Source organism: Hyla sarda, chromosome 9 (assembly GCF_029499605.1).
Source record: "Hyla sarda isolate aHylSar1 chromosome 9, aHylSar1.hap1, whole genome shotgun sequence".
In the NCBI taxonomy this organism is placed as follows: Eukaryota; Metazoa; Chordata; class Amphibia; order Anura; family Hylidae; genus Hyla; species Hyla sarda.
Window position 1 is genome coordinate 18,150,286 of NC_079197.1, and position 27,547 is coordinate 18,177,832.

A 27,547-nucleotide genomic window follows, 5' to 3' on the forward strand; every position below is an offset into this window, starting at 1 on the left:
TTTTTTATATATAATTAATTTATGGGGAAAAAAAAAACATAAAAAAGGTTCCCCCTATCTTTATTCTCAGCCAAATACCAACCAAGCAGCAACAGTCTGACATTACCAGGGAGGGCCAGTAACAATGGTCTTCGCCCACCCCAGCCTAAATAACGCCAGTCTTTTACCACCTAGACTCAGGAGCGCCATTTTTGATGCTCTGGGCCTGTCGGTACCGGCGACTCCCGGCACCCCTGTGGTGGTGGGTACCTGGGTGATAAATGGGGGTTAGCTCTAGCTGTTTTTGTGACCAACGCTTAGTAATGGATTCCGTCTATAAGACGCTTCCACAACTAAGCCTGTCAAGTAAATAAAAAAGAAACACAACACGTTTATAAAAAATAAAATAAAAAATAAAAAAAACACTCCACCCAAAAGCCCTCGTTAACCATTTTATTAACATTAAACATAAAAAAAAAATATGCTGGTCACTGTACTCCTCCGAACCTAAAGTAATCCACAGATCTGAAATAAGATAAAAAAAAAAAAAAATATATTACAATATATATATATATATATATATATATATATATATATATATATATATATATTAGTAAAAAAGTAATAAACGCACATATATCGCACATTTTTTTCAAAGCTGCAAAGTGTTGTTCTGAAGTCATTTATTGGTTTTTGCTTATGTGTGCTAAAATAAAAAATGGTATTCAAAAGTGATTTATCGGTTTTTGCTTACGTGAGCCAAATTTATCAAACCCCTGTGATAGTATAATAAATGTGTCACACATAAGCAAAACTAAAAGCAAAAAATAAAAATGCCTACAGAACGCACTTACCAAAGCAAAATACGGCACGTGACCTTACCCATAAAGGAAATGACAAATTTACATGACAAAATATTCAGACCCTTTAGCTCTGAAGCCTATAGGTATATAGGCCTCAGAGCTAATATGGGGACACTATAGGTATATAGGCCTCAGAGCTAATATGGGGACACTATAGGTATATAGGCCTAGGAGCTAATATGGGGACACTATAGGTATATAGGCCTCAGAGCTAATATGGGGACACTATAGGTATCAGAGCTAATATGGGGACACTATAGGTATATAGGCCTCAGAGCTAATATGGGGACACTATCCTATATATTAGAAGGGGATACCACATGACATACGGTTTTTACAGCTTACTTACCTCGTAAATCCTGGTTCTCAGCCCTCAGGCGTAGAAAGGCCTCGTGGTTACATACTTCGGGTGGGATGGCTTCTGGCTTCCCCAAGGACATGTCTCCAGACCCTCCAGCACACAATGGGGCGGCGTAGCTACTACCGGATCCTTCATTGGGTTGCACCATCTTGGCGGCCTGCCCTAGGGTGCTCATTCAATGCCCCAAATCTTTTAGACTCACCAGACTAAAAAGGAATATGAATATATAGTCAGATCACAATTCAATATTAATCTTATCCACTAAAGACATTTACCCCCATTTATCAATGTGTCTGAGACGAAAACTGTCTTTGTTGCCCATAGTGCCCAAGTGGGCAACAAAGGATAACCCCACATCAGTGTTTCCTAACCAGGGTCCATCCAGATGTTGCAAAACTACAACTCCAAGCATGCCCGGACAGCCTTTGGCTGTCCGGGCATGCTTGGGGTTGTAGTTTTGCATCTCTGACATCTGCTGCTCGTGTGACACCGGAACAACGACCAGAGGCAGAACAGGGGAATCAAAGCAGGAACGGAAGCGGAGGGACACTAATAATTGTGACACACTGGACATGAATGCCTCACATGAGGGGACACTAATGTCTAAGGCTACATTTACACTGCAGTTTGTCTCCGGCCCATTATTTTAGGATCACGAATAGCGGGAGAAAAAAAAAATTGTACTTGAACCGTCTCTTTCTCCTGCTATTCTCTCTGGAAATAGCGGCGCCCGATGGACCCTATTGACTATAATTGGGTCCATCGGGACCCGTTATTGCCCGCTATGACCCCCATCAAACTAAAAAAAAAGAAAGGAGTTAAACGGCCATTACCGACAGGGCATAACGGTAGTGTGAAAGGGGCCTAAAACAGAGATAGGGACAATAATGACTGTGACACAGGGAGAGATGAGGGGACACTAATGACTGTGACACAGGGAGAGATGAGGGGGCACTAATGACTGTGACTCAGGGAGAGATGAGGGGACACTAATGATTGTGACACAGGGAGAGATGAGGGGACACTAATGACTGTAACACAGGGAGAGATGAGGGGACACTAATGACTGTAACACAGGGAGAGATGAGGGGACACCAATGACTGTGACACAGGGAGAGATGAGGGGACACCAATGACTGTGACACAGGGAGAGATGAGGGGACACCAATGACTGTGACACAGGGAGAGATGAGGGGACACTAATGACTGTGACACAGGGAGAGATGAGGGGGACACTAATGACTGTGACACAGGGAGAGATGAGGGGGACACTAATGACTGTGACACAGGGAGAGATGAGGGGACACTAGTGACTGACACAGGGAGAGATGAGGGGACACTAATGACTGACACAGGGAGAGATGAGGGGACACTCATGACTGTAACACAGGGAGAGATGAGGGGACACTAATGACTGTGACACAGGGAGAGATGAGGGGACACTCATGACTGTGACACAGGGAGAGATGAGGGGACACTCATGACTGTGACACAGGGAGAGATGAGGGGACACTCATGACTGTGACACAGGGAGAGATGAGGGGACACTCATGACTGTGACACAGGGAGAGATGAGGGGACACTCATGACTGTGACACAGGGAGAGATGAGGGGACACTCATGACTGTGACACAGGGAGAGATGAGGGGACACTCATGACTGTGACACAGGGAGAGATAAGGGGACACTAGTGACTGTGACACAGGGAGAGATAAGGGGACACTAGTGACTGTGACACAGGGAGAGATAAGGGGACACTAGTGACTGTGACACAGGGAGAGATAAGGGGACACTAGTGACTGTGACACGGAGAGATGAGGGGACACTAATGACTGTGACACAGGGAGAGATAAGGGGACACTAGTGACTGATCATATGAAGTTACGTTACCCATCCTGGCTCCTTACATTTTTTTCTGGCTCCTGGATTAATAACAGGTTTGTCAAGCCCAGCAGTATACTGCCAAAAAGCAACTTGAAACCAGAGTATGAACTGAGTCTAAGACCAAATATTTCCATTCACTGACAGTAAGCAGGAACTACACAAAAGGATATTAGTAAGTTGCAGAATATTTTTTTTTTTTTTTTTTTTTTTTTTTGAACTGTAGTTTTTATTAAGAAGTTTTGCAGTTACAGTAATACAAAAACAAAGTAAGTAAGAAACATCACGGCAGCCAGGCCCAACGCCTGTCGCGGGTATTAAGAACAGTACCAGGGCCGAGGCCCAGCAACAAGTAGCAGAACAGGGATCAGACCCTAACAAAAAGAACTGCCGAGGCACACAACGATACCCTAGACGAACTAAAGTAAGGCTGGGTCCACACTACGTTTTGTCCCATACGGGAGCGCATACGGCAGGGGGGAGCTAAAATCTCGCGCTCCCGTATGTGCTCCCGTATGTCATTCATTTCAATGAGCCGACCGGAGTGAAACGTTCGGTCCGGTCGGCTCATTTTTGCGCCGTATGCGCTTTTACAACCGGACCTAAAACTGTGGTCAACCACGGTTTTAGGTCCGGTTGTAAAAGCGCATACGGCGCAAAAATGAGCCGACCGGACCGAACGTTTCACTCCGGTCGGCTCATTGAAATGAATGACATACGGGAGCGCATACGGTCACATACGGGAGCGCGAGATTTTAGCTCCCCCCTGCCGTATGCGCTCCCGTATGGGAGAAAACGCAGTGTGGACCCAGCCTAAGCCTCCGGCACAATGCCATGATGCTACCATGGGCATAACATAAAACGTATGGGACTCATATGCATGGGCAACCACGTACTACAACCCACCAAACACAAATAACAAGACGACAAAGTCCACTGACAAAACAAAAAAAGGAGGGGATTGGGGAAGGGAAGACAAGCAACGACAGTAAGTTGCAGAATATTTCATCATGTGATGACTAATCCTTTTCAGGTGGGAAAACACCTGTAATTTGGCACCAAGAGAACTAACTTTCAGATTCTCCCATCATGATGCCTCTTTATGTCACCCTTAAAAACGTCAATGTGAGTACACATGCCCCGCCCTCATCAGCACATGTTCACTGCAGGCCTACTGCTTTCAGTTTCACTTCTCAGCTCTGACTGATCCCTCACTTCCTGTTCAGCTTTATGAGCCATGGAATAGGCCCAGCACTGGTAATGACGCCATAACAACGCAGGCCTGGCAGTCAATAGGGCACGTAGAGGAGTCATAAAACTATTACTGTAAGCAAAGTGCAGGTAATAGAGATTTACAGGAAATAATAGGGCTTTACATAGAAACGATAAAGATTAGAGGGATCGGGAGCGCGGGGAGAAAACGTGCAGGTCCCAAACTACGGCGGAATGTCCTGTAATGGGATCAGAGGTCAAGTCCTGCAGGAACCTGTGGGAACTGAGTTTCTGCACTTTTTCCACAGCAAGAACACCGTTCCCATTAGCTGGAGTCTTGCAGGACCAGACCTTGGGTGGAAATCTTGGGCGAGTTCCCACACTTTTTTTTTCCCCCAGGACTTGACCCCTGAATGGGACCTATGAGGCAGCGAGTTCACAATAATGGCCCCCGGAGAAACCGGCCTAAACGTATGCATTGCTTCTGGGAACTTCAAGGGGTACTCCGGCGCTTAGACATCTTATCCCCTATCCAAAGGATAGGGGATAAGATGCCTGATCGCGGGGGTCCCGAGGGACCCCCGCGATCAGGCATCTTATCCCCTATCCAAAGGATAGGGGATAAGATGTCTAAGCGCCGGAGTACCCCTTTAAGCATGCAGCGAGAGAACCTGACAGCCAGTGTTCATTTCCCTACAGCGCCCCCAGAGGGGAAATACAGCAATACAAGGCGGCCACTGAAATCAATAGGTTATCTATGTAATTCAAGAGAACCATTTTAGCTCCACAACGACTAAGGGAGCTCAGTGGATCTCTTGGAAGGACGGGAGTTGAGTGGAGGAAAAAAATAAATAAAAAGGAACGTCACATCTGATCTTTTTTTTCCCCTCCACTTAACTTCCCTAAAATACCAGACACCCAACGGACCCCATTCAAGTCAATGGGATCCATCGGGACCCACCTGTGTCAGTTGTGCTTCAACGCTTCCGGGTCCAAATACCGGACACCCAACGGACCCCATTCAAGTCAATGGGATCCATTGGGACCCTCCTGTGTCAGTTGTGCTTCAACGCTTCCGGGTCCAAATACCGGAAACCCAACGGACACCATTCAAGTCAATGGGATCCATCGGGACCCACCTGTGTCAGCTGTGCTTCAACGCTCCCGGGTCCAAATACCGGACACCCAACGGACCCCATTCAAGTCAATGGGATCCATCAGGACCCGCCTGTGTCAGTTGTGCTTCAACGCTTCCGGGTCCAAATATCAGACCCGATTCAAGTCAATGGGATCCATCGGGACCCGCCTGTGTCATTTGTGCTTCAACACTTCTGGGTCCATTTGGCACAAAAAAAAATTAAAAGCCAAATGGACCCTGAACAGGTCAGAGCACGAAATAACCTGGATCCCAAATACAGAGACCCAGGGAGGGGCTTTATTAAAAGGGGTTCTCCAGGACTAGATAAACAGAGGTAATTTCTTTCAAAAACAGCATCACACCTGTCCTCAGGTTGTATGTGGTATTGCAGCTTAATTCCACTGAAGTGAATAGAGCAAAGTTTAAGGACAGGTGTGGTGCTGTGGGCGGGCTCTTTTCCGCTGTCCGCAGCAGATTTTCCGCGGCAGAATGTACACTGCAGAAAATCCGCCGCAAGCCCCATTGAAGTCAGTAGGGACTGTGGCGGAAATTCCGCCGTGGAAAATCTGCTGCGGACAGCTGAGAAGAGCCCGCCCACTTTCAAATGCGCAGCGGAAAACCCGCTAAAAAATCTGCGCGTTTGAACGTACCCTTAGGCTACATTCACACTACATAATATCTCCAGGCAGATATTCTGAGTGCAGCGACCGCCAAAATCCATCGGCTCTGGGAACCTGCGAACACGTGCAGTCCCCATTGTCGACAAAATCCGTGCAAAATTTCACTTCAGGATTGAAGATATTATTGTAATTCTCTTCCGTGGAAATTCCGCAGTGTAAATGGCGTAGCAGAATCCCATTGAAAACAATGGGAGGCTGCTGCACAGGAATTTCCAAGTGGAATTTCTGAGCGGAATTCAGCTCGGAAATTCTGTAGTGTGAACATAACATTAAGATAAATTCACACAGGATGGATATGTCACGGATTCGCGCTAGTAAAACCTGCCGCACGATACAATGAAAATAAAGAAAAACACTGGGGAAATTTTCTGCAAAAAATCTGCAGAATGTCAATTTTTTTGTCACATATTTGCATTGTATGCGGACAATAAAATTCACAATGACGGATGCAAGGAACGCATTATTCCCTTTTTTCAAGTCAGACTGGGGTTGCTGGTGATTATTTTAGCAAGGGGGAGGGGGAAGATTGGTCAATACAAAAACAAAACAAAAAATGTTGTTTGGTTTACAAGATGATACAATGGGAACAAATACTATACAGAGCTTTATGTACAAATCAGAATAAGGCTATAGTCATACGGCGGATTTCTGGCAGGCACCGGTGGAAATTCCGCCGTGTGCACAGTGCAGCAGAATCCCATGGGACTCTGCTGCATAAGAATTCCCAAGTGGAATTTTTTTTCCCAGGCAGATTCTGCTGTGTGAACACTGGGGTTTTACAATTTGTTGATCCTACAGAAGCCAATACCTGAACTGTCTACACCGAACAATAAGGAAAAGGGAAATGCTTGGGGTATTCCCAGGTACAGGACAAAGTTTAGACAATATAAAAGTTTCAAGGTGGCGGCCGCTTCTGATGAAGAACATGGCAGCCTGCCCCCTGACCTATTACACTTCTCATGTTGCCATTGTCTAATGCAGTGGTCTCCAAACTGTGGCCCTCCAGATGTTGCAAAACTACAACTTCCAGCATGCCCGGACAGCCAACGGCTGTCCGGGCATGCTGGAAGTTGTAGTTTTGCAACATCTGGAGAGCCACAGTTTGGAGACCACTAGTATAGAACATGAACCCATGCTTGTATAATAGGAAAGTACACATACAGTAATATCCGTATATACTTCTATTATCTATTCTATTCCTTTTTAAAGGGGTACTCCACTGGAAAACCTCTTATTTTAAATCAACTGGTGCCAGAAAGTTAAAACAGATTTGTAAAATTACTTCTATTTAAAAAATATTAATCCTTCCAGTACTTATCAGCTGCTGTATGCTCCAGAGAAAGTTCTTTTCTTTTTGAATTTACTTTCTGTATCTGTCTGACCACAGTGCTCTCTGCTGACACCTCTGTCCATGTCCGGAACTGTCCAGAGGAGGAGGAGAGGTTTGCTATGGGGATTTGCTCCAACTCTGGACAGTTCCTGACACGGAAAGAGGTGGCAGCAGACTGGAAAGAACTGACGCATGCGGAGCATACCGCAACTGATAAGTACTGGAAGGGTTACGATTTTTTCTATAGAATTAATTTATAAATCTGTTTAACTTTTTGGCACCAGTTCACTTAAAAAAAAATTTGTTTTCCACCGGAGTACCCCTTTAAGGAAGAAACATCCACCCCATAGTAAACCTTTTATGAGCGATACTGGCAGATCTGATCACGTACCTGTACTTTGCTCTCACCTCTATCATTCGGCCTGTGTTATTTGCTTCCGTATGTAGATAAAAATGTCTACCCACCCTTTTCAATGGCTAAGTACATGAGGACTGAACACAGAGGATATCCCAAGATTCAAAGAGTCACAGCCAAAAAGTCTGGATGACATGTCACCAGTTTATATCACACCAGGTCTTGGTGCAAACACGACCGGTGATCACGAGTTCTAGGGCAGTAGGGCGAAATTCACTTTCTGATCACTCAGTCAGATTTTTTCACTTCATAGAGCAAGGCTCCACAAACCCCAGGCGCCAGGTCATCATGGCGACTGAGAATTTCATCCTGGCCCCTAGATTGTCAACAGCCCTTTTCACTAGGGGGTATCCCCATCTGTTCCTGCGCTGATCATACGTTCTGCATCCTGTGACATAGGGAGTGATGAGGGGACAGTAGTGACTGTGACACAGGGAGAGATGAGGGGACAGTAGTGACTGTGACACAAGGGAGAGATGAGGGGACAGTAGTGACTGTGACACAAGGGAGAGGTGAGGGGACAGTAGTGACTGTGACACAAGGGAGAGGTGAGGGGACAGTAGCCACCGTGACACACAGGGGGAGATGAAGGAACAGTAGCCACCGTGACACAAGGGAGAGATGAGGGGACAGTAGCGACCGTGACACAAGGGAGAGATGAGGGGACAGTAGCGACCGTGACACAAGGGAGAGATGAGGGGACAGTAGCGACCGTGACACAAGGGAGAGATGAGGGGACAGTAGCGACCGTGACACAAGGGAGAGATGAGGGGACAGTAGCGACCGTGACACAAGGGGGAGATGAGGGGACAGTAGCGACCGTGACACAAGGGAGAGATGAGGGGACAGTAGCGACCGTGACACAAGGGAGAGATGAGGGGACAGTAGCGACCGTGACACAAGGGAGAGATGAGGGGACAGTAGCGACCGTGACACAAGGGAGAGATGAGGGGACAGTAGCGACCGTGACACAAGGGAGAGATGAGGGGACAGTAGCGACCGTGACACAAGGGAGAGATGAGGGGACAGTAGCGACCGTGACACAAGGGAGAGATGAGGGGACAGTAGCGACCGTGACACAAGGGAGAGATGAGGGGACAGTAGCGACCGTGACACAAGGGAGAGATGAGGGGACAGTAGCGACCTTGACACAAGGGAGAGATGAGGGGACAGTAGCGACCGTGACACAAGGGAGAGATGAGCGGACAGTAGCGACCGTGACACAAGGGAGAGATGAGGGGACAGTAGCGACCGTGACACAAGGGAGAGATGAGGGGACAGTAGCGACCGTGACACAAGGGAGAGATGAGGGGACAGTAGCGACCGTGACACAAGGGAGAGATGAGGGGACAGTAGCGACCGTGACACAAGGGAGAGATGAGGCGACAGTAGCGACCGTGACACAAGGGAGAGATGAGGGGACAGTAGCGACCGTGACACAAGGGAGAGATGAGGGGACAGTAATGACCGTGACACAGGGAAAGATGAGGGGACAGTAGCGACCGTGACACAAGGGAGAGATGAGGGGACAGTAATGACTGTGACACAGGGAGAGATGAGGGGACAGTAATGACTGTGACACAGGGAGAGATGAGGGGACAGTAATGACCGTGACACAGGGAGAGATGAGGGGACAGTAATGACCGTGACACAGGGAGAGATGAGGGGACAGTAATGACCATGACACAGGGAGAGATGAGGGGACAGTAATGACCGTGACACAGGGAGAGATGAGGGGACAGTAATGACTGTGACACAGGGAGAGATGAGGGGACACTAATGACTGTGACACAGGGAGAGATGAGGGGACACTAATGACTGTGACACAGGGAGAGATGAGGGGACACTTGTGACTGTGACACAGGGAGAGATGAGGGGACAGTAATGACTGTGACACAGGGAGAGCTGAGGGGACACTTGTGACTGTGACACAGGGAGAGATGAGGGGACAGTAATGACTGTGACACAGGGAGAGATGAGGGGACAGTAATGACTGTGACACAGGGAGAGATGAGGGGACACTAATGACTGTGACACAGGGAGAGATGAGGGGACACTAATGACTGTGACACAGGGAGAGATGAGGGGACACTAATGACTGTGACACAGGGAGAGCTGAGGGGACACTTGTGACTGTGACACAGGGAGAGATGAGGGGACACCAGCACAGTGGATCCTTGTGCTCAGAGTGAATGTAGCACAAGCTCATCCACCACTCTATTCACCATCCATAGGAGTTCCAAACAATGGCGAGTCCGGGCATGCTGGGAGTTGTAGTTTTGTGACAGCTGGAGTGAAGACAATATGGGAACACTGCCATAAACAATGAACGGAGCAGTGACCTAAAACCACGCTGTGCTCCATTCACTCAGGGGACAATTGACTTTCATTCTTATGATCATTGAGGGTCCTAAAGGTTGGACCCCCACTAATCAGCTAGTGACCACCATGCTGTCAGGACATGAGAGAAGTTGCAGTTGTGCAACAACTTCAGATCTGGTTGGGGAACACGTCCTAGCACATTAAACTCCAACCTGCAGCTCGCCAGCTGTTGTGGAACTACAACTGCCAGCATGTCTGTACTGCCAACAGTAATGCCCATCTCCTAGTACAATGTACCCCAATCTGTGGGTCACCAGCTCTTGCAAAACTACAGTACCAGGGCATGATGGGAGTTGTAGTTTTGCAAGAGCTGGACACCTATAGGATAGGGAACACTGCCTTAGCACATTTATTTCCAATCTTCAGCTATTGTGAAACTACAACTCCCAGCATGTCTATACAGCCAACAGCAATGTCCATCTCCTTCCTTGCACAAAGTTCCCTTACCTGTGAGCCACTATCAGGGCATGATGGGAGTGGTAGTTTTGCTACAGCTGGAGAGTCAAAGGTTGCGGAACCTGCTCTAGCACATCGATCTCCAACCTGCAGCTTGTCAGCGGTTGTGGAACTACAACTCCCAGCATGTCCGTACAGACCATGGTAAGGCCCATCTCATGGTACAGTGTTCCCCAATCTGTGGGCCTCCAGCTGTTTCACAACTACAACTCCCAGCATTCCCGGACAGCCAAAAGCAATATCCATCTTCTAGTAAAGTGTTTTGCTATACGTCATCCTCCAGTTATTGCTAAACTGCAACTCCCATCATGCACGGGGACACTGTGGAACTACAACTCCCAGCATGTCTGTGCCACCAATAAGAATGACAACCTCCTTTTGTACAGTGTTTCCCCATCTGTAAGTCTCCAGCTCTTGCGGAACTACAATACCTGCCAAGGAATGATGGGCATTGTAGGGCATGATGGGAGTTGTAGTTCTGCTGGACACCCATAGGATGGGGAACACTGCCCTTATATATTGATCTCCTACCTGCGGCTCACCAACTATTGTGGAATTACAACTCCCAGCATGTCTGTATAGACAACGGTAAGGCCCATCCCATAGTACAGTGTTCCCCAATCTGTGGGCCTCCAGCTGTTTCAAAACTACAACTCCCAGCATTCCCGGACAGCCAAAAGTAATGCCCACCTTGTAGTAAAGTGTTTTGTTATGTGTGATTCTCCAGTTATTGCAAAACTGCAACTCCCATCGTGCCCTGACAGCCGAAGGCTGTCAGGGCATGATGGGAGTTGCAGTTTTGCAACAACTTGGAACTACAACTCCCAGCATGTCTGTGCAGCCAATAACAATGACAACCACCTAGAACAGGGTTTCCCCATCTGTGAGTCTCCAGCTCTTGCGGAACTACAATACCTGCCAATGAAGGGCATGATGGGAGTTGTAGTTCTGCTGGACACCCATAGGATGGGGAACACTGCCCTAATAGATCTACCTGCGGCTCACCAACTATTGTGGAACTACAAAACCCAGCAGTCAGGGCATGCTGGGAGTTGTAGTATCCCTAAACCAATGACTATACCCAGTGTTACAGCCCTGCTAGTACCAGCCTCCTATATACAAGAGCTTTTTAGAGGGTCCCTGTCCCCCCCAGTATTACATCCCATAATAACATGACGAACAGGACTCACCTACCAGGGAACAGCCCGGCCGGGACTCTGCCACCAACCTGCTGATGTTTTCTCACTTATTTCCGTGTTACTTCCCAACTAAACGACGTCATCACGAAGGGACTTTTTTTTTTTTTTTTTTTTTTCGCATGACACATGACCCAGCGGAAGTGGGGAAAGTTTCCACATTCTGCACGGACGGAAGTGGGGCGAAGCATCCCCGTCCGTCAACGCGATATCCTCGCCTGATACCCGACACGCCCTCATCTGATTGGTCAGAGGTTTCTTACGCCTCTTCCCATTGGCCCGCGAGGGGGGCACGAGACCAGATCCGCCCTTTGTCATGACCGCTAGGACCCGCCCCCTCCCTCTCCGGGAAGGAGTCGACTTTCTGATTGGCTAGGGAGTGGAAGCTGGTGGGCGGCGCTTCATAAGTGGGCAGAAATGGGGAGCAGACCAAGTGTGGGTGAGTGAGAGGGGGGTGGGCCCTCATGCTCCTCCTGTCTGTTGTGGGTGGTAGAACAATCCATCGCTTTCCCTATGTGTAGTGAATGTTGTCATTGTCTTAAATGGCCTGCTTTTGGTTCCCCCCCCCTAATGGTATGTGAATTGGAAGAGCTCTGGGGGAATGCTGGGACTTGTAGTCCTACTGCAGTACAGCCTACAAGTCCATGAATGTGATGCAAAGCTGCTGATACCTGTAGTTCCACAGCAAATTACATCAACCTACTAATAGAATTTGGTGAAGCAAGTTGTCAGTGGGACTACAGGTCCCAGCATTTCTAGGCAGCTCCTTATTGCAAGCCCATACCACCATAGGAGTTTCATTCTCAGTTTCCAGTGCAGTAGAACTACATGTTTCAGCATGACTATACATGAAAAGCCATAGTTTGAAAAGGTTTCCCAACTTGGGTGCCCCCAGCTGTTGCAAAACTACAACTCCCAGCAGTGTTTCCGAACCAGGGTGCCTCCAGCTGTTGCAAAACTACAACTCCCAGCAGTGTTTCCGAACCAGGGTGCCCCCAGCTGTTGCAAAACTATAACTCCCAGCAGTGTTTCCCAACCAGGGTACCTCCAGATGTTGCAAAACTACAACTCCCAGCAGTGTTTCCGAACCAGGGTGCCTCCAGCTGTTGTAAAACTACAACTCCCAGCAGTGTTTCCGAACCAAGGTGCCTCCAGCTGTTGCAAAACTACAACTCCCAGCATGCCCAGACAGCCTTTGGCTGTCCGGGCATGCTGGGATTTGTAGTTTTGCAACAGCTAAAGGCAAACTGGTTGGGAAACACTGGTTTGAAATCCTACTACAGTAGAACTACAAGTCTCAGCATGACCAGACAGCTGGGATGTGTTGTTCCACCCGAAGAGCCGAAGTTTTGATATTTACTAAAGTAAAACTACAAGTCTCAGCATGATCAGTTTTTAGGATATGCGGAAGAGCCATACTTTGGCTATGAGCACTACAAGTCTCAGCATCCTGTAATCTGATCCTTTTGTATTAACCTACTGGAACTTGTAGTATGAAGTTGGAGAAGCACCATTTGCAGGGGTACTACATGTTCCAGCATGTTTGGCAGCTTCTTATTGCAAAGACATTCTTGGGCTTGTAGTACCAGCAGGTTGCTGAGACTTGTAGTTCTCGTTGCCAAAGTATGGCTGTTCAGCATATGCTAAAAACTGATCATGCTGAGACTTGTAGTTCTACTGTACTAGGTATCGAACTATGGCTCTTTGTATTCCAGAAGCTGCCTGGTCCTGCTGAGACTTGTAGTTCTACTATGGTAGGTGTCAAAGGATCTTTTGTGTATCCCAAAAACTGGTCATGCTGAGACTTGTAGTTCTTCTTTATTAGGTATCAAACTAAGGCACTTCAGTTGGCACAGCATATCCCAGAAGCTGCCTGGCCATGCTGAGACTTGTAGTTCTACTATAGTAGGTGTCAAAGGCTCTTTAGTGTATCCCAGAAAATGGTCACGCTGAGACTTGTAGTTCTTTATTAGGTATCAAACTAAGGCACTTCAGTTGGCACAGCATATCCCAGGAACTGCCTGGTCATGCTGAGACTTGAAGTTCCACTGTATTAGGCATCAAACTGTTGCTTCATTTGTCATCCTCTATTCCAGAGGCCACCTGGTCATGCTGAGACTTGTAGTTCCACTATATAAGGTTTCAAAGACTCCTCAGCATATCCCAGAAACTGGTCATGCTAAGACGTGTAGTTCTGTATTGGGTATTAAAGGGGTACTCCCCTGGAAAACATTTTTTTTTTTTTTAAATCAATTGGTGCCAGACAATTAAACAGATTTGTAAATTACTTCTATTTAAAAATCTTAACCCTTACAGTACTTAGCTGCTGTATGCTCCACAGGAAGTGCTCTTCTTTTTGAATTTCCTGTCTGTGTGACCACAGTGCTCTCTGCTGACACCTCTGTCCATTTTAAGAACTGTCCGGAGGAGGACAGTGGTCAGAGCACTGTGGTCAGACAGAAAGGAAATTCAAAAAGAAAAGAACTTCCTCTGGAACATACAGCAGCTGATAAGTACTGGAAGGATTAAGATTTTTAAATAGAGGTAATTTACAAATCTGTTTAACTTTCTGGCACCAGTTGATCTAAAAAAATAAAATAAAATGTTTTCCAGGGGAGTACCTATGGGTCTTCAGTTTAAGGAACTGGTCATCCTGAGACTTGTAGTACTTGTCAAACTATTTCTTCTGTGCATATCCAAGAAACTGGCCATGCTGAGACTTGTAGTTTTACTGAATTAGGTATTAAACTATGCCTTTAATTGGCACACTTGATTCCAGAGGCCGCCTGGTCATGCTGAGACTTGTAGTTCTTCTGCTCTAGGTATCAAACTATGGCTTCAGTTGTCACACTATATTCCAGGGGCCGCCTGATCATGCTGAGACTTGTAGTTCTTCTGCTCTAGGTATCAAACTATGGCTTCAGTTGGCACCCTATATTCCAGAGGCCGCCTGGTCATGCTCAGACTTGTAGTTCTACTGAATTAGATATTAAACTATGCCTTTAATTGGCACACTTGATTCCAGAGGCCGCCTGGTCATGCTTAGACTTGTAGTTCTTCTGCTCTAGGTATCAAACTACAGCTTCAGTTTTCACACTGTATTCCAGAGGCTGCCTGGTCATGCTGAGACTTGCAGTTCTACTGTATTAGGTATCCAACTGTGGCTTCATTTGTCATCCTCTATTCCAGAGGCCGCCTGGTCATGCTGAGACTTGCAGTCCTGAAGCAGCAGCGCTCATCATCTCTCCCATGGGTTGCAGACCACACAGTGATAACATACGGGGTGCTGCAGGTGGGGCTGATTTTTTACTTCCCCTTATATAAGGAAGTGATTAAGTGGGGTCTGAAGGAAAGAATAGTGGCGTGGTCGCAGCCAATCAGCCCAATTTAGGAAGATGGGAGCTGTAGTCTGATTGGCTGCTGCAGACTCTCCTCCATTTTTTATTGTTTGGGTGACGCCACCCTCCTTTGTGAAATCGGTGCAAGATGCAGGAGAAGAGTGATCAGGTGAGGATCAGCGGCAGAGCAGGGGAATGTAGGCACGGGGAGTGGAATGGGGAAGTGGGTGTGGAGAGTGGGGAGGAATATACAGTCCTCGTCGTCTGGATCCACCCCCATCATGTATAAACAGAACTCCCAGCATCCAGGGACACACACCATCTGAGAACACAGTCCGTATACAGTGTGGACCCCCCCCCCCAGTGACAGTGAGTACCTAAGGTTTTGCTTTATACCAGTGTTTCCCAACCAGTGTGCCTCCAGCTATTGCAAAACTACAACTCCCAGCATGCCCGGACAGCCTTCGGCTGTCCGGGCATGCTGGGAGTTGTAGTTTTGCAACAGCTGGAGGCACACTGGTTGGGAAACACTGCTTTATACGTAGCACAGGCTTCAAATCTCTGCTGTACCAACATAGCAGAGCTGTATTTGTCTACTGCCACATCTTGGCATAGAGTCAGTACAGACAAACTCTGCTCTGCTACATCTGTAGGGATATAGTATGATTGCCTGGCACAGTAGTGTAGTTGTGTTATAGAAGAATATTCCGTGGGGGGAACTGTAGCATTGGCAGGATGTATATGCCAGGGGTTTCTTTAGCTGTTGCTAAACTACAAGTCCCAGCATGCCCAGACAGCATCACTTATAGGAAGTATTGACAGGCTGCGGAACTAATATTGTAAGACTACAAGTCCCAGCATGCCCAGACAGCATCACTTATAGGAAGTATTGACAGGCTGCACAACTAATATTGTAAAACTACAAGTCCCAGCATGCCCGGACAGCATCACTTATAGGAAGTATTGGCAGGCTGCGGAACTAATATTGTAAAACTACAAGTCCCAGCATGCCCAGACAGCATCACTTATAGGAAGTATTGACAGGCTGCGGAACTAATATTGTAAGACTACAAGTCCCAGCATGCCCAGACAGCATCACTTATAGGAAGTATTGACAGGCTGCACAACTAATATTGTAAAACTACAAGTCCCAGCATGCCCGGACAGCATCACTTATAGGAAGTATTGGCAGGCTGCACAACTAATATTGTAAAACTACAAGTCACAGCATGCCCAGACAGCATCACTTATAGGAAGCATTGATAGGCTGCGGAACTAATATTGTAAAACTACAACTCCCAGCATGCCCTGGCAGCAGCATCACTTGTAGGAAGTATTGACAGGCTGCGGAACGAATATTGTAAAACTACGACTCCCAGCATGCCATGACAGAGTGAGGTTGCAGGGCATTCTGAGAGTTGTCATTTTGCAAGAGGTAGAGCATGATGGGATTGGTAGTTTCGCAGGTTGGAATGCACTGCTGTATGCCTTGTTCCTAGTCTGCAGCAGTGTTTCCCAACCAGGGTGCCTCCAGCTGCTGCAAAACTACAACTCCCAGCATGCCCTGACAGCATCACGTTTAGAAAGTATTGACAGGCTGCGAAACCAACCAGTGGCTCTCCAGCTGTTGTACCACTACAACTCAGAGCATGCCATGACAGACTGAGGCTGCAGGGCCTTCTGGGAGTTGTAGTTTTGCAACAGTCAGGGCATGATGGGAGTGGTAGTTTTACAACAGCTTTGGTTGCACAGGTTGGAAAGCTCTGCTGTATGCCTCCATCTGACTGTTGTATTAAAAAGTCATACATGTCTGACTACTGGGACCCCTACCTTTCCTGATAATAGGGGGGGCTTTCTCTGTTCCTGGCAGAGCTGGCTGTGCTCATCATAGTTATAGCTTATCTAATATATATGTATATTTAGGCTGAACATACGTCCAGTTTTATTTTTTTTTATTTTTCGCGACTGTCCCTTTCATAAAAAAATTCTATTTTGTCCCCTTTGTTTAACATTTCTGTGTCTGCTTGTCACTGTTCTTAAAGGGGTACTCTGCCGCAAACATTTTATCCCCTATCCAAAGGATAGGGGATAAGATGTTAGATCGTGGGGGTCCGGCTGCTGGGGACTCCTGCGATCTCTGTGCCAGCAGCCTCGGCGCCAGGAACATGGAGGATTGCAGCTTCCGCGTTTGTGACGTCACGCCACGTCCCCTCCATTCATGTCATAGCCATCACGCCTCCTCCCGTAGAAGTGAATGGAGGGGGCGTGGTGGATAAGATGTTTGAGTACCCCTTTAAAGTGGTCAAAGACCCTCGTGTGACCTGAGGAGCAATGAAACGCCATAGTAGCGGGGCAGTATGGCAGGGCCAGTGGGGGCCACCTACCTGCTTTAAATGTTGATATGGAGGAGAGGTGGCTTAGAACTATATGGGGACACAGAAGGGGCCTATAACTATAAATGGTGCAGTATAGGGGCCTACAACTATATATGGGGACAGCATAGGGGCCTTTCCACTATATATTGTGCCCAGTATAGGGGCCTTTCCACTATATATTGTGCCCAGTATAGGGGCCTACCACTATATATTGTGCCCAGTATAGGGGCCTACCACTATATATTGTGCCCAGTATAGGGGCCTACCACTATATATTGTGCCCAGTATAGGGGCCTACCACTATATATTGTGCCCAGTATAGGGGCCTACCACTATATATTGGGGCCAGTATAGGGGCCTACCACTATATATTGTGCCCAGTTTAGGGGCCTACCACTACATATTGTGCCCAGTATAGGGGCCTACCACTATATATTGTGCCCAGTATAGGGACCTACCACTATATATTGTGCCCAGTATAGGGGCCTACGACTATATATTGGGGCCAGTATAGGGACCTACCACTATATATTGGGGCCAGTATAGGGGCCTACCACTATATATTGTGCCCAGTATAGGGGCCTACCACTATATATTGTGCCCAGTATAGGGGCCTACCACTATATATTGTGCCCAGTATAGGGGCCTACAGCTATATATTGGGGCCAGTATAGGGGCCTACAGCTATATATTGGGGCCAGTATAGGGGCCTACAGCTATATATTGGGGCCAGTATAGGGGCCTACAGCTATATATAGGGGCCTACCGCTATATATTGGGGCCAGTATAGGGACCTACCACTATATATTGGGGCCAGTATAGGGGCCTACAGCTATATATTAGGGCAGTATGGGGGCCTACAACTATATATAAGCTCAGCTCTCTGGCCATGCTGGGAGTTTTTCAACAGCTGGAGGACCTCAGTTTGGCGACCACAGGCAAAGTGTATCAAACATTGTTGAACTGTGATCTTATGGTCATTGCCAGATCGGAGGCGCCACATATGTCTGCAGTGTGACCCTACCCCCTGTGGGCATCTCTAGCCCTATATTTCTCACTCTACATAGAAAACAATAGGAGGAAAAGTGCAATAATGACCACTGAGCCCATGGACCCCCGATCACTATGATAGGTCCGACTATGCTTAAGTTGGACTCCCCCTTTAAGCCTGCAGTAAATGTCACCATGTTTTGCACAATACAGACAGGAATAATCAATATTTCTATTGAACAGAAGTCGGATGACCTCCTGTCTGTTCCATTGCTGGATTCATTCATTCAGAACGTTTAGAGGAAAGAGCCGTGAACCTCAGGTCCATTGTCTGGCAGAGAGATGTCACCGTCTATCAGCCCTGATGACCCAGTAATATTCGCAGGTTACTGTCAGGCCCTGGGCGCCGCTTATCTCTAGGAAAAACAATACCTACACCCATGGTCTAGCACAATGTTTCCCAACCAGGGCGCCTCCAGCAGTTGCAAAACTACAACACCCAGCATGCCCGGACAGCCTTTAGCTGGGAGTTGTATTTTTGCCACAGTTTGCAAATGTCTGTGCATGCTGAGAGTTGTAGTTTTGCAACAGCTGAAGAGCCACAGATTGAAGACCACTGACCTATATCAATGGCTTCAGCCCAGTGTTTACCAAGCAGTGTGCTTCCAGCTGTTGCAAAACTACAACTCCCAGCATGCCCAGACAGCCTTTGGCTGGGAGTTGTAGTTTTGCCAAAGGTTGGCGATGTCTTTTGCATGCTGGGAGTTGTAGTTTTGCCAGAGCTTAAGAACCAAAGGTTGTCGATCACTGACCTATAGCCACATCCATGGCTCTAGCCCAGTGTTTCCCAACCAGTGTGCCTCCAGCTGTTGCAAAACTACAACTTCCAGCATGCCAGGACAGCCTTTGTGTGTCCAGGCATGCTGGAAGTTGTAGTTTTGCAACAGCTGAAAGCACACTACACTAGGCAAAGGATGTCTGTGTATGCTGGTAGTTGTAGTTTTGCAACAGCTGAAGGCACATTGCTGGAAAAGACTACTAGCCAAAGGCTGTCTGTGCATGCTGGGAGTTGTAGTTTTGCAGCAGCTTAAGAACCACAGGTTGGAAATCACTGACCTATAACCACATCTATGGCTCTAGTTCAGTGTTTCCCAACCAGTGTGCCTCCAGCTGTTGCAAAACTACAACTTACAGCATGCCCGGACAGCCTTTGGCTGTCCGGGCATGCTGTAAGTTGTAGTTTTGCAACAGCTGAAGGCACCCTGCTGGAAAACACTGCACTAGGCAAAGGCTGTCTGTGTATGCTGGGAGTTGTAGTTTTGCAACAGCTGAAGGCACCCTGCTGGAAAACACTGCACTAGGCAAAGGCTGTCTGTGTATGCTGGGAGTTGTAGTTTTTGCAACAGCTGAAGAGCCCCGACCAATTACGGTGTGCAAGGGTTACGGAATAATACGTATACAAATGAGACCGAGACGCACAAGTGTGCTCCAGCTGTGAAGGGGTTAACCTCAGTATATACCTGGTAGCGGTGAATAGAAGGTGCGCGGTGCATGGGTGAGGTGATAGCCATTTGCTGTATCATGCTGACACTGGGCCGCTGCCTATTTTTTGTCTGCTGTTAAGCACAATTGTCGGGCTGCGTTGCATTGTGTGTAGTGTTGTATACCTTGGCAATGCTTGCCCTGCAGAATACACGCCCATTCAGCCTGCCAGGGCACGCCAGGTCTGCCCGCCCCAGGGCTGCTAATACTGTACAGAGCATTGCGGAGACGACAACCTGTCTTCTTATAAAGTAGTTATTCTCATGAAAGAAATCCGCTCGCAGAATAGGGGGTACGTGATCCATTGGGGGTCCAACTGCTAGAACCCCCCCCCCCCCCCCCCCCTCAGAGATCGCAAAAAACGGGGGGCCCAAGAACCCTTATTTGAAAGAAGCAGTGGCTGTCAGCACTTGACTGTCAGCTGCCTGAATGCCATTCTAGTCAGGGCAACCCGGGACCCCCTTTTTTTTTGTCATCGGTGGGTGTCATGGTGGTCGGTCCCCCTTGGACTTTTCGTGGGAGAATCTCTATAAGATTGTGTATTTATCATTGGATTAGACCAGTGTTTACCAACTAGTGTGCCTCCAGCTGTTGCAAAACTACAACTCCCAGCATGCCCTGACACCCTTTGGCATTATATTCAGTCTAAGGAAGTGTTTCCCAACCAGTGTTCCTTCAGCTGTTGCAAAACTACAACTTCCAGCATGCCCGGGCAACCTACGGTTGTCCGGGCATGCTGGGAGTTGTAGTTTTGCAACAGCTGGAGACACACTGGTTGGGAAACACTTCTTTAGACTATGGATTATTCTGGAGTATCAGAGCATCATAGAAAAGGGGATCCACTTAACTTATAAGGATAAAGCAGGAGATTTATCAAAACCTGTGCAGAGGGAAATTTGCCCAGTTGCCCATAGCAACCAATCAGATCGCTTCTTTCATTTTGCAGAGGCCTCGTTAAAAGTGAAAGAAGCAATCTGATTGGTTGTTATGGGCAACTGGGCAACTTTTCCTCTGGACAGGTTTTGCTAAATCAACCCCTTTGAAAGAGTCTGCCGAACTTTACAAGGACCAGGATAAGTGGCTAATTGATGGGGGCCGGGGCTAGAATTTTTCTAGAATTCTCTTGATCTCAGCAGTCGGACCCCTACTAATCAGCTTGTTATTCCTTACCCTGTGGATAGGGGATACCCTTTGGAGTTAGGAGTACTCCTTTAAAGGGGTACTCTGCCCCTAGACATCTTTTCCCTTATTCAAAGAATAGGGGATAAGGTGTCTGATCATTAGCACCTGACGTTAGTTTAGGATGCTGGGTGCGGGCGGCGGGGTTGTGGCATCACTGCCACGCCCCTCATCATGCCAAGCCCCCCTCAATGGAAGTCTATGGGAGGGGCGTGGCAGCAGTCCCATGGACGTCACGAGTGGCTTGGCAGTGACATCACGACCACACTGACCCCGAATGCTGGGGCAGCGGAGTACCCCTTTAACTCCATTTGCTGTGGATGTAACCTTTTAAAAAGCCGCTTACTAATAGAAGGTTATTAGCCGCCATAGTGCACAGATCTTCCATTATTAACTGCGGTGTCTGGTTTGTAGCTTCTGTCCCTGCTTTCCACTCAGAATGAGACCAGTGACGTGAAGAGGGGAGCTCCTATTAACGCTCATTAAACGGGTACTCTGGTGGAAAACTTTTTTTTTTTTTTTTTTTTAATGAACTGGTGCCAGAAAGTTAAATATATATTTGTAAATGACTTCTATTTAAAAATCTTAATCCTTTCAGTACTTATTAGCAGCCGCATGCTACAGAGGAAATTCTTTTCTTTTTGAATTTCTTTTTTGACTTGTCCACAGTGCTCTTTGCTGACACCTCTGTCAGTGTCAGGAACTGTCCAGAGCAGCATAGGTTTGCTATGGGGATTTTCTCCTGCTCTTGACAATTCATGATACGGACATCAGGTGTCAGCAGAGAGCACTGTGGACAAGACAAAAAAGAAATTCAAAAAGAAAAGAATTTCCTCTGTAGCATACAGCTGCTAAAAAGTACTGGAACGGTAAAGATTTTTTAATAGAAGTAATTTACAAATATATATTTAACTTTCTGGCACCAGTAAAAAAAAAATAAAAAAAAAATAAATAAAAATTTCCATCGGAGTATCCCTTTTTTAAATTTTAAGCCAGCAGGAAACCTTTCTCAAATAAGACAACAGTGAGTCTGTTCTGATGGAAACTCTTGTAACTAAGAAAAGCTTACTGCTGCCTTTAAAATATAATAAGCAGTAACGTGAGCTCCCCTCTTCACATCAATGATCTTGTCTTGAGCAGACAGGAGGGGAGGGGGGAGCAAGGACAAGAGCTTTGCTTTGCTTTCCAGCTGACATAGAAGATCAGTGCACTATTCTAGTAACATTATATTAGTAAGTTGCTTTATTATACTTTTTGACACCATACACAAGTTATTTTCTATTGGATGGACGACCCCCTTTAATGGGATTTATTAAGGCAATCACCACTCTTTTATGATCATTTGATTTTGGATTTACTGTCTCTCTACTTGTATTCTATTTGGTACAAGATATGTACCAAATTTGGTCATCTCTAATAGTACCTTTTGTCTCCCCCCCCCCCCCCCCCCTGCAGAGCCGAAAATGAGCGCAGCCCATGAACAGGTGAACCTAAGCAGGTCGGAGGTATGTGGTATAATGCGGGAGGAACTCTACAGCGAGGAGGACTTCCAGCAGAGTCAGACGCACGTTTTCATCGTAGTTGGTGCTTCGGTGAGTCCAATATTGCTCTTGGAGCACATTTGGTGTAAGATCAGTGATTCCCCAACCAGGGTGCCTCCAGCTGTTGCAATACTACAACTCCCTGCATGCCCAGACAGCCTTCGGCTGTCTGGGCATGCTGGGAGTTGTAGTTTTGCATCAGCTGGAGGCTCCCGGCTTGGGAAAACACTGATATAGAGAATATATCTTTGTTTCAAACTATTTATTTTATCGCTCTGAATGATCTAAAATAAAACATGAAGCAATATTTCCTATACTTTTCATAAATACCCCCACCATTTTGTATCTGCAGACCCATGTATCGTCATGGCTACAGACTACAATCTATCCCTGTGTAGCCAGATCCTGCAGTCCCTTCTATTTCCACTTTTTAGTTCTTGCTAATTTCCTGAATATATAAAGATTTTAATGCATTGGAGCAATAAAAAAATTGGTTAAAGGAGTAGTCCAGTGTTGAAAAACGTATCCCCTATCGTAAGGATAGGGGATAAGTTTCATATCGCTGGGGGTCCGACTGCTGGGACCCTCCGATCTCCCATACGGGGCCTCGGCAGTCTATGGGGGGGCAACTCTATGGCAGAGTCGGTGCACTGCCTTTGGCAATCTCCGACTCTGGCATAGCCCTGTATTGAGGGTGTGTGTCACCCGCCGCTTCCTGCGGTGGTCGACATGCACTATATAGCCTGAGAGCCGGGGCTCCGTACGCGAGATCGTGGGGTGTCCCAGCGGTCTGACCCCCTGCGATATGAAGCTTTACATTTTTCAGGACTGGACTACATCGCAAAACCAACACTGTTGCGGCTATTTTTAAAGGGGTTATCTACCATGAGGTGATTTTAGTAGGTACCTGGCAGACAGTAATGGACATGCTTAGGAAGGATCTGCGCTTGTCTTGGGGCTAAATGGCTATGTTGTGAGATTACCATAATACTATGGCTAGCTTTTTGTGAACTGGTATTTCCTGTTTTTCTTCTTTTGCCTACAAATCCCATAATTCCATTTTCCTCCCCCCCACCCATTGAAACATAAATGAGCTGCATCCATTCAAAAGACCTGTGGTTTTCAATCAGGGTGCCTACAGCTGTTGCATTAGTTGCAGATTGATCTCTCTCCAAATGATTGAAGCAGACAGGCTCCCTCTCATCAGCTGACTAGTGATGTCAGGTCTCGGCTGCATTGCAACCTGGGAAAAATCTGAGACATCAGTCATTTTGTATGCTGTTAAAAATAAATATTGGGGTGAAAATCACATAAGAATTGTGAGAAAACCGTCACACACAGGTACAGACACTATATTATGAACTACACTAACTTTTCAGCCCCTGTAGCATAGTCAAATAAAAAAAAAAATCCTGGAATACCCCTTTAAAACTACCGCCAACTCTATAGCCCGCTGCTGAATCGAGCGGTCTATGGAATTGGTGATGATCCTGTAGACTTGCATGGATCTTCTGGTAAATCCGTAGTTGGCTCACTTTAGCAGCGGGCAACAGGGTTGATGGCAGTTTTAAAAGCGTATTCTGTTGCCGCACCAACATAGTATTTTTTATTATTAATAATGTTATTATCTTTTTTTAAAAACATTAGGGTATGTTTAAACTATGAAATCTCATTCTGGAGATATTTTAGGCTGGGATTCCATCTCCAGTGGGTGATGCCAAAATCCATCGCCGCTTGGACCGCGCAGACATGCACTGATAATATTGACGGCAATGCAGTACATGCAAATTTCTGTCGAATATGTTCTTTCTTTCTGCGTATCCAGAATTTTAATTTTTCCGCAGCAAAAAAAATCTTCCTGCTGCCTTAAAATCTAATGAGCAGTAACAGGAGCTCCCCTTTTCACATCAATGATCAGGTCATGAGCAGACCGGAGGGGATGGGGGGGGGGGGGGGGAGGACAGACCAGAGTTTTTCTTCAATAAAGTGTGACGGGACATCATAGCTACAAGACAGACAGCTGGCATGCTGGGAGGTGTAGTTTTGCAAAAGCTGGAGGCACACTGGTTTTCGGTATGTCTGTGCGGTATTTCAGATCATCCCGTACTGTTGCATTATAGGCAACCAGCTTTGCATAGCCAAGATACCCACACACTTACCGTAGTATAGTCAAACAACTATAGTTAGCTAGTTGGCGCTCTTGTTGGTTCGTCTCAGCATGACTAGGCAACTTCTGGACTATGAAAAGCCATAGTTTAATACCTAGTACAGTAGAACTACAAGTCTCAGCATAAGCAGTTTCTGGAATATTCTAAATGTGCATTTGAAACCTTTTTATATAGCAGAACTACAAGTCTCAGCATAACCAGTTTCTGGGATATGCTTCTGAACCATAGTTTGGCTACTAGAGATGAGCGAACTTACAGTAAATTCGATTTGTCACGAACTTCTCGGCTCGGCAGTTCATGACTTTTCCTGCATAAATTAGTTCAGCTTTCCGGTGCTCCGGTGGGCTGGAAAAGGTGGATACAGTCCTAGGAGACTCTATCCTAGGAATGTATCCACCTATTCCAGCCCACCGGAGCACCTGAAAGCTGAACTAATTTACGCAGGAAAAGTTATCAACTGCCGAGCCGAGAAGTTCGTGACGAATCAAATTTACTGTAAGTTCGCTCATCTCTATTGGCTACTATGAGAACTACAAGACTAAGTATCCTGTAGCCTGCTAGTACTACAAGCTCAAGATTGTCCTTACAGTAAGCATCTTCCTAGACATGCTGGAACCTGTAGTTCTACTGCAAATTATGCCTCCCCAGCTTCATACTACAGTAGACTAATACAAACGAATCAGGTTACAGGATGCTGAGACTTGTAGTTCTCATAGTAGCCAAACTATGATCGCTCAGTATATCTCAAAAACTGGTCATGCTGCGACTTTTAGTTCTACTGTCCAGACTGGTTTCCCAACTGGGGTAACTACAGCTGTGGCAAAACTACAACTCCCAGCATGCCTGGGCAGCCTTTGGCTTTCCTGGCTTGCATTGGGGGTTGTAGTTTTGCAACAACTGGAGGCACACTGGTTCGGAAACACTGGTCTATGGCAGTATATTTGGCAGAGGGTTAGGCGGAGGGTTCTTTTAAAGCCTTGTGTCACTTCGCTTGTGCAAATTGTGTAACACGAGAGAGAGAGGAAGAAAATTCTTTACTTAATTCCAATGAAGCAACTTGGTGGGTAGCTGCGTAACTCTCATCTGGAGGGAGCACCATGCACAACATCCTGCTGTCCTAACAACATGACCACTGCTATGGGTGTCATTGTTCAAGAATTTCCAGTGTTTTTTCAACCAGGGTGCCTCCAGCTGTTGCAAAACTACAACTCCCAGCATGCCCGGACAGCCTTCGGCTGTCCGGGCATGCTGGGAGTTGTAGTTTTGAAACAGCTGGAGGCACTCTGGTTGGGAAATACTGGTTCACGTTATGTCCGTGTAGTATTTCATATCATCCCTTACTATTGCATTATAGCCACCCACCTTGCATAGCAAAGATACCCACACACCTACCGTGGTATAGTCATACAACTCTACAACTGGTTGGACCTTTTGGGTTACATTAAGCATATATTATCCCATATACAATAATTTTTTTGGGTTATCCATTTTAAGCATAGGCCATTGATATTAGATAGGTGGGATTCCAACACCCGGCACCCCCACCAAAACCTTGTTAGAAGTAGCCGTGGCACCAGCCCTTGTATGTATGATTAGATTCGGCAATGCAAGGTACTGCTGCTTTGTCCTATGCAAATGAACAAGGCAAGGCTGCAATACCTTGCACCACCACTACTAAAAGTAGTGTTAGTGAACACTGAAGATGCTGCAGCGCCCATACGGTGGGGGATCCCCTATCTAATGTTTAGGGCCTATTCAAGGAAAGGCAGTCAATTCTACAAAGCCAAATTGCCTTTAAGATAAGAACTGGCTGTAGACCAATATAACTATTGATTGACAGCCAAAAGCCCCTCCTTCCCGTGACTTATATGTAATGCCAATCGGGGGGGCTGACATCAAATGGGCACTCTCATTAAAACTAGTTTTTGCTATTGCACTCCTTATGGTAAATAAAAAATCTTTCTAATATACTTAGTTTAAAAAAAATGAAGTTTTCTATGTTTTATTTGTGTTTAAAAATGCTGCCACTAGGTGTCTCCCTACTTGTCCAGAGCACATCCCCCCCCACACCCCATCTCATGTACAGACTTTGGACTTCTGCTGACCTGGCAGAAGTCCAAACACAGGAAGTGCAGCCTAGAGTGCAGAAGTGGTGTATGCAGCCTCATCCCATCATAGCTCATCTCACACTGAACTGCTCTGGGCTGTTGGTTGCAGAGTGAGGGAGGAAGTTCTCCCCTGTATGGCTTCAGATGATGTCACACCTGCTGGGGAACGCCCCTTCCCAGTTGGTGAACCTGAGGCTGAGCAGAAAAAACTGAGCAATATCAAGGTAGAAACTAAAAAATATTAAAAATAAAGGCAGGGGGTGGTTTATCATGATGGGGGCAGTGAACTGGGGGATTATAACATTTATCAAGTTAAATGGGTTCTCCACCATAAGGTGATTTTAGTACGTACCTGGCAGACAGTAATAGACATGCTTAGGAAGGATCTGTGCTTGTCTTGGGGCTAAATGTCT

At 46.7% G+C, this 27,547-nt stretch overlaps 2 protein-coding genes across 7 annotated transcripts in view; one reads left to right on the top strand and one right to left on the bottom strand.

Moving 5' to 3' along the window:
* IKBKG (inhibitor of nuclear factor kappa B kinase regulatory subunit gamma) overlaps positions 1–12,047 on the bottom strand; it is a 51,079-nt gene extending 39,032 nt beyond the window's left edge. For 4 of the 5 annotated variants that reach the window (XM_056540101.1, XM_056540099.1, XM_056540098.1 and 1 more), the window contains exons 1-2: positions 11,888–12,047; positions 1,192–1,409 (exon numbers count right to left, since the gene is read on the bottom strand). In XM_056540101.1, coding sequence (XP_056396076.1) covers positions 1,192–1,378 — 187 coding nt within the window. In that variant the 5' untranslated portion in view covers positions 1,379–1,409; positions 11,888–12,047. The remainder of the gene's footprint in view (positions 1–1,191; positions 1,410–11,887) is intronic. The other variant, XM_056540097.1, reaches the window with a different exon arrangement.
* A 144-nt stretch (positions 12,048–12,191) lies between these two features.
* The window catches only part of G6PD (glucose-6-phosphate dehydrogenase), a 39,234-nt gene continuing 23,878 nt past the window's right edge, over positions 12,192–27,547 (top strand). The window contains exons 1-2 of one of the 2 annotated variants that reach the window (XM_056540102.1): positions 12,192–12,332; positions 22,773–22,909. In XM_056540102.1, the coding sequence (XP_056396077.1) occupies positions 12,311–12,332; positions 22,773–22,909 (159 nt within the window). In that variant the 5' untranslated portion in view covers positions 12,192–12,310. Of the gene's footprint in view, positions 12,333–15,245; positions 15,401–22,772; positions 22,910–27,547 lie in introns of those variants that run through there. The other variant, XM_056540103.1, reaches the window with a different exon arrangement.